This window comes from Salmo salar, chromosome 10 (genome assembly GCF_965601325.2).
Source record: "Salmo salar chromosome 10, fSalSal1, whole genome shotgun sequence".
Classification (NCBI taxonomy): domain Eukaryota; kingdom Metazoa; phylum Chordata; class Actinopteri; order Salmoniformes; family Salmonidae; genus Salmo; species Salmo salar.
In genome coordinates this window covers 54,447,545-54,460,640 of record NC_138300.1, presented here as the reverse complement: position 1 = coordinate 54,460,640, position 13,096 = coordinate 54,447,545, and the positions used below count along the sequence as shown (strand labels likewise).

The following is a 13,096-nucleotide window of genomic DNA, read 5'->3' as shown; positions in this document are numbered from 1 at the left end:
TGGAAACAGATGATTTTTAATGGAATATCTACATAGGCGTACAGAGGCCCATTATCAGCAACCATCACTCCTGTGTTCCAATGGCACGTTGTGTTAGCTAATCCAAGTTTATCATTTTAAAAGGCTAATTGATAATGAGAAAACCCTTCTGCTATTATGTTAGCACAGCTGAAAACTGTTGTTCTGATTTAAAGAAGCAATAAAAGTGGCCTTCTTTAGACTAGTTGAGTATCTGGAGCATCAGCATTTGTGGGCTCGATTACAGGCTCAAAATGGCCAGAAACAAAGCACTTTCTTCTGAAACTTGTCAGTCTATTCTTGTTCTGAGAAATGAAGGCTACTCCATGCAAGAAATTGCCAAGAAACTGAAGATCTCGTACAACGCTGTGTACTACTCCCTTCACAGAACAGCGCAAATTGGCTCTAACCAGAATAGAAAGAGGAGTGGGAAGCCCCAGTGCACAACTGAGCAAGAGGACAAGTATATTAGTGTCTAGTTTGAGAAACGGACGCCTCACAAGACCTTAACTTGCATCTTCATTAAATAGTACCCGCAAAACACCAATCTCAACGTCAACAGTGAAGAGGCAACTCCGGGATGCTGGCCTTCTAGCTCTGTCAGGTTGGATGGGGTGCGTCGCTGCACAGCTAATTCCAGGTCTCTCCAGAGATGTTCGGTCGGGTTCAAGTCCGGTCTCTGGCTGGGCCACTCAAGGATATTAAGGAGACTTGTCCCAAAGCCACTCCTGCATTATCTTGGCTGTGTGCTCAGGGTCATTGTTCTGTTGGAAGCTGAACCTTCGCCCCCAGTCGGAGGTCCTGAGCGCTCTGGAGCAGGTTTTCATCACGGATCTCTCTGTACTTTGCTCCATTAATCTTTACCTCGATCCTGACTAGTCTCCCAGTCCCTGCTGCTGAAAAACATCCCCGCAGCATGATGCTGCCACCACGCTTCACCGTAGGGATGGTGGCAGGTTTCCTCCAGACATGACGCTTGGCATTCAGGCCAAAGAGTTTAATTTGGGTTTCATCAGACCAGAGAATCTTGTTTCTCATGGTCTGAGAGTCTTTTAGGTGACTTTTGGCAACTCCAAGCGGGCTGTCATGTTCCTTTTTACTGGGGAGTGGCTTCCGTCTGGCCGCTCTACCATAAAGGCCTGATTGGTGGGGTGCTGCAGAAATGGTTGTCCTTCTGGAAGGTTCTCCCATCTCCACAGAGGAACTCTGGACCTCTGTCAGAGTGACCATGGGTTCTTGGTCACCTCGCTGACCAAGGCCCTTCTCCCCTGATTGCTCAGTTTGGCCGGGCGGCCAGGGCTAGGAAGAGTCTTGGTGGTTCCAAACTTCTTCCATTTAAGAATGATGGAGGCCACTGTGTTCTTGGGGACAATGCTGCAGACATTCTTTGGTACCCATCCAAAGATCTGTGCCTTGGCACAATCCTGTCTCGGAGCTCTACGGACAATTCCTTCGACATCATGGCTTAGTTTTTGCTCTGTCAACTGTGGGACCTTATATAGACAGGTGTGTGCCTTTCCAAATCATGTCCAATCAATTGAATTTACCACAGTTGGACTCGAAGTTGTAGAAACATCTCAAGGATGATCAATGGAAACAGGATGCACCTGAGCTCAATTTAGAGTCTCATAGCAAAGGATCTGAATAGTTATGTAAATAAGGTATTTGTGTTTTTATTTTTAATACATTTGCAAACATTTCTAAAAACCTGTTTTCGCTTTGTCATTATGAGGTTTTGTTTGTAGATTGATGAGGAATAAAAAAAAATGATATTCCATTTTAGAATAAGGCTGTAAAGTAACAAAATTTGTAAAAGGCGAAGGGGTCTGAATACTTTCCGAATGCACTGTTTGTAATTGTGAGGGTGTGAAAAGCTTGCTAAATATTGGGACAGGTGTCGAGTAGAGTGGCAAAGCTGAAAAAGTGAGCTATTTGTAAAATAATATGCTCAGATTTCCTTTGATATTTTCTGCTACGTTCTGGGCTGTAACTCATTACACTACAGGCCTCGGGGAAGCCCCCAACACGGGTAGACACCAGGCCAGGGGAGGATGCTGTGATCCTGGGTACGATGTGTGTCCAGATGCTGGCCTGTGGAAACCTTTTTAACATCCCCTAAACTAAAGAAATGTTTTCATCTTACTTGTTAAAAGATCTCAGTTTCGAAGGGTTTGAGGTGACCTGAATGGAAAGAACAGTCCTGATCAAGGAACAGGCTTTGTGGTGCCTCTGTTTATTTCCCTCTGATTAGTCTCGTGTGCCAAACCTCAAAACGTGAGTCTTATGAATGGAGAATTCAAGATAAGGTGCTGGGAGCGGCTGGGGTTGAGGTTCAGGCTACCAACTGAAGGCGGTTGGAATCTCTCAGTGAAAAGTTACCAGGCCTGCCAGTGGCACTCAACCCAACTCCCCCCACACCCACTCATGTCCCCTTCACCCCCCTTACCGGTTCTGTTGATGTGGCGATGGAACCAGAGCCCACCCCGTGTCCTGGTAACCTCTGTCTCCTGGCGTTCCCAGGCTCTGGTGGTGGCACGGATCCCAGATCTGGGCCGGGAGAACAGAGCGGGAGAGTTTCTCAGGAGACGGAATACAAACAGTTATGGAGCTGTCATCTCTCCTCCTCTCGTCTGCTCTCCGGATCCAAATAAGTTAATCAACCAGCTGGTCCATTAGACCCAGTGTCTTACAGGCTTACTGCTGCTGGGGGGAGAGGGGTGCAGTCAGCTTCCTGGGAGGGGATGTGTTTAGCTGTCATTCACACACATGGGGGAAGTGTGTGTTTGTGTTAGGATGATTGAGTGTTGACTAAATCCTCGGGATAAGAGGTGATGTTCAGGATGATAAGGGTTAAGATTCTCCGGCTGAAAGTTTTTGACTGGGACAAATGACATTTTATTTCTAGTGTGTGTGTATGTGGCCTAACTCAAACCTCTGATGGTAGTCCCTCCAGCTGTCTCTTCAAGATGCCGTTCTGGTTCTTTGGCGCCTGGTTCTCAGACAGAGCCATCTTTCAGATAAAGTGTTTAAAGCTTGAACTTCGAAAGAGTATATGCACTGGCTATACCAACCCATGCTGTGTTGCCGGGGGAACCGTTTACGATGTGACGTCTTATATGTCTGTTTATTATTTTCTGCTGCAGAGAGCGGTAGCCGTCAGCGACCGGTAGCCGTCAGCGACCGGTAGCCGTCAGCGACCGGTAGCCGTCAGCGACCGGTAGCCGTCAGCGACCGGTAGCCGTCAGCGACCGGTAGCCGTCAGCGACCGGTAGCCGTCAGCGAGGTTAAATAATTATCCTAGGAAATGAAGTAGAGTAAGGCTAGCTTTTATGTTAACGCCACCTTCTTTCCATTCACTCTCTCTCGCTTTCTGTCGCTCCTTTCCCACCCACTCTCTTCTCACACATCCCCCTCTCTTCTCCTATGGTTCTCACTCTTTATTTTAAGGAGCCACATTCCAGAGTGATGCTCACTGGCGTTCTGTGCTCTCTCTCTCTCTCCTCTCTCTGTCTCTCTGTCTCTCTCTCTCTCTCTCTGTCTCTCTCTCTCTCTCTCTCTCTCTCTCTCTCTCTCTCTCTCTCTCTCTCTCTCTCTCTCTCTCTCTGTCTCTCTGTCTCTCTCTCTCTCTGTCTGTCTGTCTGTCTGTCTGTCTGTCTGTCTGTGCTCATGGATACGTCATCCTTTGCCACCTGTTTTAGTGAATCAGATGATATGAATGATGAAATGCCCTTCTCCTGTTGACACAACCACCCCTGAGAACTAGAACCTCCCCTGAGAACTACAACAACCCTACGGTCTCCTGTTGACACAACCACCCCTGAGAACTAGAACCTCCCCTGAGAACTAGAACCTCCCCTGAGAACTAGAACCACCCTCCTGCTGAGTACTAACTTGGGACAGAAGGTCCCCAGGGCACTCCAAGATCAAACCTTTTCTCTAATGACTGTCTTGTATTTTTACCCTTTTCATCATGATGTTTACACTTTTCATTTCAATCAGCTGTGATATGGGACTGGGATGGAAGTAACCTAGGTAGAAATGTCAATGAAACAAACTAACATTGCAACGAACAGGCAGAACATGACGCTCACCTGCAGGTTAGCGCTGGATTTCTTAACGGGAGATTACATGGTTCTCCAAACTAAAATAACCCTAGTTACAACGAAAAGAACAGCGGAATAGAGTAAACTATCTAGACCAGCTGATCTGACGTTGTCACGGTGTCGACAGCGGAAATGGTCCTTGTCTGTGTTCACTACGCCTGCCCCAATGAAGTAACATCCTACCAGGAAAACCAAATCAAAATGGGAAAAAGAGAAATGGAAGAATATAACTGAAGTTGAATTATTCAACTGGAAATGTAGCCTATGTCAATTACAATGATTTAGTTAACACGTTTAATTACAGACAATTACATAGCCAAGTTATGCATACTTCGAGGATACTGTTCTGCAAAAATAAAGCTATTGAAGACCACATTTTTATTAATTACCACATTATAAATTAAAGTGATGGATTTTAATTAATTACCACATTATAAATTAGTGATATGGATTTTAATTAATTACCACATTATACATTTGTGATATGGATTTTAATTAATTAACACATTATAAATTAGTGATATGGATTTTAATGAATTACCACATTGTAAATTTGTGATATGGATTTTAATGAATTACCACATTGTAAATGAAAGTGATATGAATTGCAGCATGTGTGATAGACCATTTTTAAATATCATTATAACAAAGCACTTTGTCTTTTTGTTTTAAGATGGCGACTTCCAAATAATTTATAAATGACTCTCCCTACCACATTTCTTTCCAATTCAGACATTGTTTCTTCAATAAAGTACCATATACCTCAGTAGGGACTATGGGCCTAGTTACTGTAGCCCTGTAACAACGTAGAAAGGTTCACTGTTATCACAACGAATGTTATCACGTTGTTCAATAAATAAATAAATAATCACTGCATTCTCCACTATTCCTACAACATTTTTAATGTTACTCTTCCCTACGTCTAACCAGGGGCGTCATGAACCTCCAAAATCTGAAGGGGCACAAAGTACGTTGGGGGGGGGGGGGTCCGGAGCGAGGCTACGGATTTTCTTAATTTTTTCAAAAACCTGAAATAGCTTTTCCTGAAATCTAGAGGCATAATAATTCTGATTTAAATCTGTCTATTTTTCTGCATATCTAAGCATACCTCTTGAGCGGTCTGTATCCTCCTGGCTGGTGGTTCTTTTTCCTCTTCTTTTTAAAGAAACTAAATGTGCTACACTGCATCTCTGCTAAATGTGAGTCTTATTCAGTACATTGAGTTATCGTTTGCTTTTCTAAAGTCTACCAACCTTGCCAGCAGGCAAGCCAGCTAAAATAGTTAGACAAGCTAGCTACAAGGCTAGTTATGAGGTTGGGAGATTGGGAACCTAGAGCCAAATTCATAAAATTGCTAGGTGGCTAGTAGTATTACAGATTTTCTTAGTTAATTTTTTTCAACAGGAAGAATTTGATGGGGGTACAGGTCCCTGTGGCCATGATGCCTCTGAGCCTAACCACCAGTTCATCACAGACAATCACGCCAAGCTGTGTGTTTTGTTTTTCAAAGCGATTAACAGTTATTTAAAAAATAATGATCATTTCATTTGTAGAACTTTAACCCCATAGAGCCGCTGTCCATGCCACAGCGGAAATCGTATTAGTATAATACAAATACCCATCCAAATCTGTCTGTTTTAAATAACTTTATTAGAATACAAGATCATTTGAGGGGGAAAAAATGTAACACAATCACCGTTTTAGTTTCAGTTATACCATGGCATCGTTGAATAATTGTTCCTGATTGGCTTGAAGGGCATTCCTTCATTTCCCTATAATGCACGGAATATTAGCAAGGTAGAATTCAATGGCTATAGTTCATTCTTACTGTTCTATTGAGCAGCTTTTGAAAGCAAAAGTTGAATTGAAAACATAATTCAATTCATATTAGCAAGCTAGGACTGATGACTTGGTTAGCTAAACTAACAAGTCTGTTTGGTTACCAGGGCAACTACTGTAGCTATCTAGTAAACTTGCATGCTACTTCAGTGGATGTTGAAACACATTTCTACTTGCAAATGAACACATTTGTTGAGGTAAATGTGTTAAATTATAGCCTTGGTATAAAAGGGATAATCAACTCGGGGCTCTAATGCGTTCTCTGGAAAATAATGCAACTTTGTGGAAGGTCAGTTTCACTCCACTAGCCCGTCGTGGAACACACCTTCCACGTAGGTCGTTCATTATTTTTCAGAGAACGCATAACCCTCGTTGATTATCCCTTACATGTCAAATGTGTAGCCTACAGTTCAGGAATATTTCCTTTAGCCCTCATGGCTATATTGTTAAGACAAGTAAAGTCATTACTCCATGATGTTTCCATTGATAAAATGTTCAGGGTAAGGCTATATGGTGGTGGTAAACGAGGAAATGAAATACTTTAATTCAGTTGTACGGCATGATTGTCAAATAGATAAATCACCATAGTCTGCTATAATAGCAGCTTCCCTATGGCTCAGTTGGTAGAGCATGGTGTTTGCAATGGTGTTTGCAACGCCAGGGTTGTGGGTTCGATTCCCACGGGGGGCCAGTACGGGAGGGAAAAAAAAACAATGTATGAATTGAGATGTATGCATTCACTACTGTACGTCGCTCTGGATAAGAGCCTCTGCTAAATGACTAAAATGTAATTAAATTGTTGCGATAATGATGATGATGCCCACCACAGGGTGAAATGTTCTTGAAAAATGTCGGCAGAAATCAGAACTAAGAGTAAACCCCGACATCGACTCTAGGGAGAGGTAAATCGGTGGCCAATAATGGGAGATCAGCTTTGCGGATGATTTCAGCATATATTGATGGTTGCAAATGGCCCGTATAGGCTAACATCTCTCTCTGTCTCTCTCCCTCTCTCGCTCTCTCTCCCTCTCTCTCTCCTCCAGTCGAAGGTGTCCCAGCGACAGCAGAGGATGATAAAGAACAGGGAGTCGGCATCTCAGTCCCGTAAGAAGAAGAAAGAGTACCTGCTGACGCTGGAGGTCCGTCTCAAGATGGCGCTTTCTGAGAACCAGCTGCTCAAGAACGAGAACGGCACCCTGAAGAGACAGCTGGAGGGACTACTATCAGAGGTCAGAGTTAGACCACAAAAACACCTGACAACTATAGAAAATGTTTTCTGGGCCAGGCTGGGAGTGGATGTGTGATGTAATGATGACGTTTCCTGTGATATAATGTGATGATGCGTTTCCTATTCCTGTAGAACAAGGTTCTGAAGACCAGTGCTCCTAAGAGGCGGGCCATTTGTCTCATGGTTGTGCTGGTGTTCCTCATGCTCAATGTTGGACCAATGAGGTGAGTCTGCCTGCCAGGTACTGAGGTGAGTCTGCCTGCCAGGGACTGAGGTGAGTCTGCCTGCCAGGGACTGAGGTGAGTCTGCCTGCCAGGGACTGAGGTGAGTCTGCCTGCCAGGGACTGAGGTGAGTCTGCCTGCCAGGGACTGAGGTGAGTCTGCCTGCCAGGGACTGAGGTGAGTCTGCCTGCCAGGGACTGAGGTGAGTCTGCCTGCCAGGGACTGAGGTGAGTCTGCCTGCCAGGGACTGAGGTGAGTCTGCCTGCCAGGGACTGAGGTGAGTCTGCCTGCCTGGGACTGAGGTGAGTCTCTCTCATTCTACCCCAAGTGTGCACTTGTTTATTCCCACTGCAATGCCTTTAAAAAGGTCAGGGGGAGTGAGCAAGTGCCCACTTCTGGGACTGAGAGAAGGGTAGAAAATCACATCGTAAATGCTAAATCTAGCCTGTGTTCCCCAAACAGTTGGAGTTCAAGGGGCATGTGTGCAAGCGCTTGTGAAGTGTTGGTGTTCCTAGCTAGGAATATGCTGTTTCAGTAGCAGACTGAGAGAACATAGTGTGGTTTTGAATGTAACTCTGAATGAGCATGTGAGTCTGAGTATTTAGAGGAACACTATTGGGGCCGTCCATTGGAATGTAAAATAGTCACCGTATGGGGCCAGATGGCTTTGAAATGATGAGACACATGGAGGTCAGAGTTGAGATTCTGCTGTTGCTTTTAAGACTGAATGTCTTTGGACCACTGGCTGTTTGGCTCATTGATTTTAGCCTTATTTACTCAGGGGTTTTTCTCCTCTCTCTGTCTCCCTCTTTCTCTCTCTCTCTTCAACCATCTTCTCCCCTTCCCTATCTCTCCCCTTCTCCCACCCTCTCCCTGTCCCGTCCTGCTTCAGTTTGTTTGAAGGTGGCCGTGGCTCTAAACTCCAGGCTGGCTCTATGCACAGCGGCAGACATCTGCTGGACTTCTCCCAAGAGACCGAGACCCCGGTGGGCCCCGAATCCCTCCAGACCACCCCTCCGACCCACCGGTAATGACCTAACTCAGCATCACCACACACCTGGCTGTGGTGGGCATGCTGCATGTCATAAACCTGCCTCCCCTTCGCTCTGCACTTTAACTATGTTTATACTGCACACCCACACACACACGGCAGTGTACGTCAGTGTTGTCCAGGTCAGGATATTCTGAGCACCCGCTCACTTAACCCGGAAGCCAGCAGCACCAATGTGTCTGAGGAAACACCGTTCAACTGACGACCGCAGTCAGCCTGCAGGCGCCCGGCCCGCCACAAGGAGTCGCTAGAGCGCGATGAGCCAAGTAAAGTCCCCCCCTGGTCAAACCCTCCCCTAACCCGGACAATGCTGGGCCAATTGTGTGCCGCCCTATAAGACTTCCGGTCACGGCCGGTAATGACACAGCCTGGGGATCGAACCCGCAACACTGTGATGCAGTGCCTTAGAGAAACGGTCTATCTCAGTTCCGTGGACCAGGGCCAGAACGTGGGACGTTGTTGGCTTGTCTCTGAGATGGTTGGTTACCTGACACTAAGTTTTTATATTTGCTGATCCCATGTCTTAAAACAAAGTTTAAAAACACTGTCTTAGAACAGATCAGACTCCATGTTCCACTGTAAGATGACCACGGGGGGTCTGGACTGGAGAGGTGGAGGCTGGGTTGGGTTGACCTGGACTGGAGAGGTAGAGACTGGGTTGGGTTGACCTGGACTGGAGAGGTGGAGGCTGGGTTGGGTTGACCTGGACTGGACTGGAGAGGTAGAGGCTGGGTTGGGTTGACCTGGACTGGAGAGGTGGAGGCTGGGTTGGGTTGACCTGGACTGGAGAGGTGGAGGCTGGGTTGGGTTGACCTGGACTGGAGAGGTAGAGACTGGGTTGGGTTGACCTGGACTGGAGAGGTGGAGGCTGGGTTGGGTTGACCTGGACTGGACTGGAGAGGTAGAGGCTGGGTTGGGTTGACCTGGACTGGAGAGGTGGAGGCTGGGTTGGGTTGACCTGGACTGGAGAGGTAGAGGCTGGGTTGGGTTGACCTGGACTGGAGAGGTGGAGGCTGGGTTGGGTTGACCTGGACTGGAGAGGTGGAGGCTGGGTTGGGTTGACCTGGACTGGAGAGGTAGAGGCTGGGTTGGGTTGACCTGGACTGGAGAGGTGGAGGCTGGGTTGGGTTGACCTGGACTGGAGAGGTAGAGGCTGGGTTGGGTTGACCTGGACTGGAGAGGTGGAGGCTGGGTTGGGTTGACCTGGACTGGAGAGGTGGAGGCTGGGTTGGGTTGACCTGGACTGGAGAGGTGGAGGCTGGGTTGGGTTGACCTGGACTGGAGAGGTGGAGGCTGGGTTGGGTTGACCTGGACTGGAGAGGTGGAGGCTGGGTTGGGTTGACCTGGACTGGAGAGGTGGAGGCTGGGTTGGGTTGACCTGGACTGGAGAGGTGGAGGCTGGGTTGGGTTGACCTGGAGAGGTAGAGGCTGGGTTGGGTTGACCTGGACTGGAGAGGTAGAGGCTGGGTTGGGTTGACCTGGACTGGAGAGGTAGAGGCTGGGTTGGGTTGACCTGGACTGGAGAGGTAGAGGCTGGGTTGGGTTGACCTGGACTGGAGAGGTAGAGACTGGGTTGGGTTGACCTGGACTGGAGAGGTGGAGGCTGGGTTGGGTTGACCTGGACTGGAGAGGTGGAGGCTGGGTTGGGTTGACCTGGACTGGAGAGGTAGAGGCTGGGTTGGGTTGACCTGGACTGGAGAGGTGGAGGCTGGGTTGGGTTGACCTGGACTGGAGAGGTGGAGGCTGGGTTGGGTTGACCTGGACTGGAGAGGTGGAGGCTGGGTTGGGTTGACCTGGACTGGAGAGGTGGAGGCTGGGTTGGGTTGACCTGGACTGGAGAGGTGGAGGCTGGGTTGACCTGGACTGGAGAGGTGGAGGCTGGGTTGGGTTGACCTGGACTGGAGAGGTAGAGGCTGGGTTGGGTTGACCTGGACTGGAGAGGTAGAGACTGGGTTGGGTTGACCTGGACTGGAGAGGTAGAGGCTGGGTTGGGTTGACCTGGACTGGAGAGGTAGAGGCTGGGTTGGGTTGACCTGGAGAGGTAGAGGCTGGGTTGGGTTGACCTGGACTGGAGAGGTAGAGGCTGGGTTGGGTTGACCTGGACTGGAGAGGTAGAGACTGGGTTGGGTTGACCTGGACTGGACTGGAGAGGTAGAGGCTGGGTTGGGTTGACCTGGACTGGAGAGGTAGAGGCTGGGTTGGGTTGACCTGGACTGGAGAGGTAGAGGCTGGGTTGGGTTGACCTGGACTGGAGAAGTAGAGACTGGGTTGGGTTGACCTGGACTGGAGAAGTAGAGACTGGGTTGGGTTGACCTGGACTGGAGAGGTAGAGGCTGGGTTGGGTTGACCTGGACTGGACTGGAGAGGTAGAGGCTGGTTTGGGTTGACCTGGACTGGAGAGGTAGAGGCTGGGTTGGGTTGGGTTGACCTGGACTAGAGAGGTAGAGTCTGGGTTGGGTTGACCTGGACTGGACTGGAGAGGTAGAGGCTGGGTTGGGTTGACCTGGACTGGACTGGAGAGGTATTTACATAAGTATTCAGACCTTTGCTATGAGACTCTAAATTCATCTCAGGTGCATCCTGTTTCCATTGATCCTCCTTGAGATGTTTCTACAACTTGATTGGAGTCCACCTGTGGTAAATTCAATTGATTGGACATGATTTGGAAAGACACACCTGTCTATATAAGGTCCCACAGTTGACAGCGTATGTCTAGGGCTGTTACGTGACTGTATTACTGCCACACCGGCGGTCACAAGCACGGATTGCGGTCACATTCCACGTGACCGTTTAGTCACTGTAGGCTTCTCCAAGCTCTGATGCTGCTGCTGGTCATTAGTAGCCTACCAAACTTGCTAACTGCCTGGTACTCAGCACTCTATTGTCCCTCTAATCACTCTGACGTCAATACAAATGTTTTTGAAAATCTAATCAAACACTTCATGAGCTCATGTTGCACAACATTTCTATAGTCTATGCAATTGCGTGATAAAACAGAGTGATGGCCTATTAAAAAGAGGAGGATCCCATCAGCTTTGATAGGCTAGGGTTACTATATTTATTTCGGCAGGTAGCCTAGTGGTTAGAGCATTGGGCCAGTAACAAAAAGCTGCTAGAGCAAATCCCAGAGCTGACAAGGTAAAAACCCTCCCTCCCTCTATCCCTGCCTGCCTGCCTCTATCCCTGCCTCCCTCCCTCTATCCCTGCCTGCCTGCCTCCCTCCCTCTATCCCTGCCTCCCTCCCTCTATCCCTGCCTGCCTGCCTCTATCCCTGCCTGCCTGCCATCCCTGCCTGCCTCTATCCCTGCCTCCCTCCCTCTATCCCTGCCTCCCTCCCTCTATCCCTGCCTGCCTGCCTGCCTCCCTCCCTCTATCCCTGCCTCCCTCCCTCTATCCCTGCCTGCATGCCTGCCTCCCTCCTCTATCCCTGCCTCCCTCCCTCTATCCCTGCCTCCCTCCCTCCCTCTATCCCTGCCTCCCTCCCTCTATCCCTGCCTCCCTCCCAGCCTCCCTCTATCCCTGCCTCCCTCCCTCTATCCCTGCCTCCCTCCCAGCCTCTCTCCCTCCCTCCCTCTATCCCTGCCTCCCTCCCTCTATCCCTGCCTCCCTCCCAGCCTCTCTCCCTCCCTCCCTCCCTCTATCCCTGCCTCCCTCCCTCTATCCCTGCCTCCCTCCCACTATCCCTGCCTCCCTCCCTCCCTCTATCCCTGCCTCCCTCCCTCTATCCCTGCCTCCCTCCCAGCCTCCCTCTATCCCTGCCTCCCTCCCTCTATCCCTGCCTCCCTCCCTCTATCCCTGCCTCCCTCCCTCTATCCCTGCCTCCCTCCCTCTATCCCTGCCTCCCTCCCAGCCTCCCTCTATCTCTCCCTCCCAGCCTCTCTCCCTCCCTCCCTCCCTCTATCCCTGCCTCCCTCCCTCTATCCCTGCCTCCCTCCCTCTATCCCAGCCTCCCTCCCAGCCTCTCTCCCTCCCTCCCTCTCTCCCTGCCTCCCTCCCAGCCTCTCTCCCTCCCTCTATCACTGCCTCCCTCCCTCTATCCCTGCCTCCCTCCCTCTATCCCTGCCTCCCTCCCTCTATCCCTGCCTCCCTCCCTCTATCCCTGCCTCCCTCCCTCTATCCCTGCCTCCCTCCCTCTATCTCTCCCTCCCTCCCTCTATCCCTGCCTCCCTCCCAGCCTCTCTCCCTCCCTCCCTCTATCCCTGCCTCCCTCCCTCCCTCTATCCCTGCCTCCCTCCCAGCCTCTCTCCCTCCCTCCCTCTATCCCTGCCTCCCTCCCTCTATCCCTGCCTCCCTCCCTCTATCTCTCCCTCCCTCCCTCTATCCCTGCCTCCCTCCCAGCCTCTCTCCCTCCCTCCCTCTATCCCTGCCTCCATCCCTCTATCTCTCCCTCCCTCCCTCTATCCCTGCCTCCCTCCCTCTATCCCTGCCTCCCTCCCTCTATCCCTGCCTCCCTCCCTCTATCCCTGCCTCCCTCCCTCTATCCCTGCCTCCCTCCCTCTATCCCTGCCTCCCTCCCTTTATCCCTGCCTCCCTCCCAGCCTCTCTCCCTCCCTCCCTCTATCCCTGCGTCCCTCCCAGCTCTCCCTGCCTCCCTCCCTCTATCCCTGCCTCCCTCCCTCTATCCCTGCCTCCCTC

The 13,096-nt window shown here is 49.8% G+C and overlaps 1 protein-coding gene across 2 annotated transcripts in view; it reads left to right on the top strand.

The window, feature by feature from the left end:
* The window catches only part of atf6 (activating transcription factor 6), a 122,604-nt gene that overhangs the window by 61,729 nt on the left and 47,779 nt on the right, over positions 1–13,096 (top strand). For both annotated transcript variants that reach the window (XM_014123469.3, XM_014123468.3), the window contains exons 8-10: positions 7,004–7,189; positions 7,321–7,412; positions 8,303–8,437. In XM_014123469.3, the coding sequence (XP_013978944.1) occupies positions 7,004–7,189; positions 7,321–7,412; positions 8,303–8,437 (413 nt within the window). The remainder of the gene's footprint in view (positions 1–7,003; positions 7,190–7,320; positions 7,413–8,302; positions 8,438–13,096) is intronic.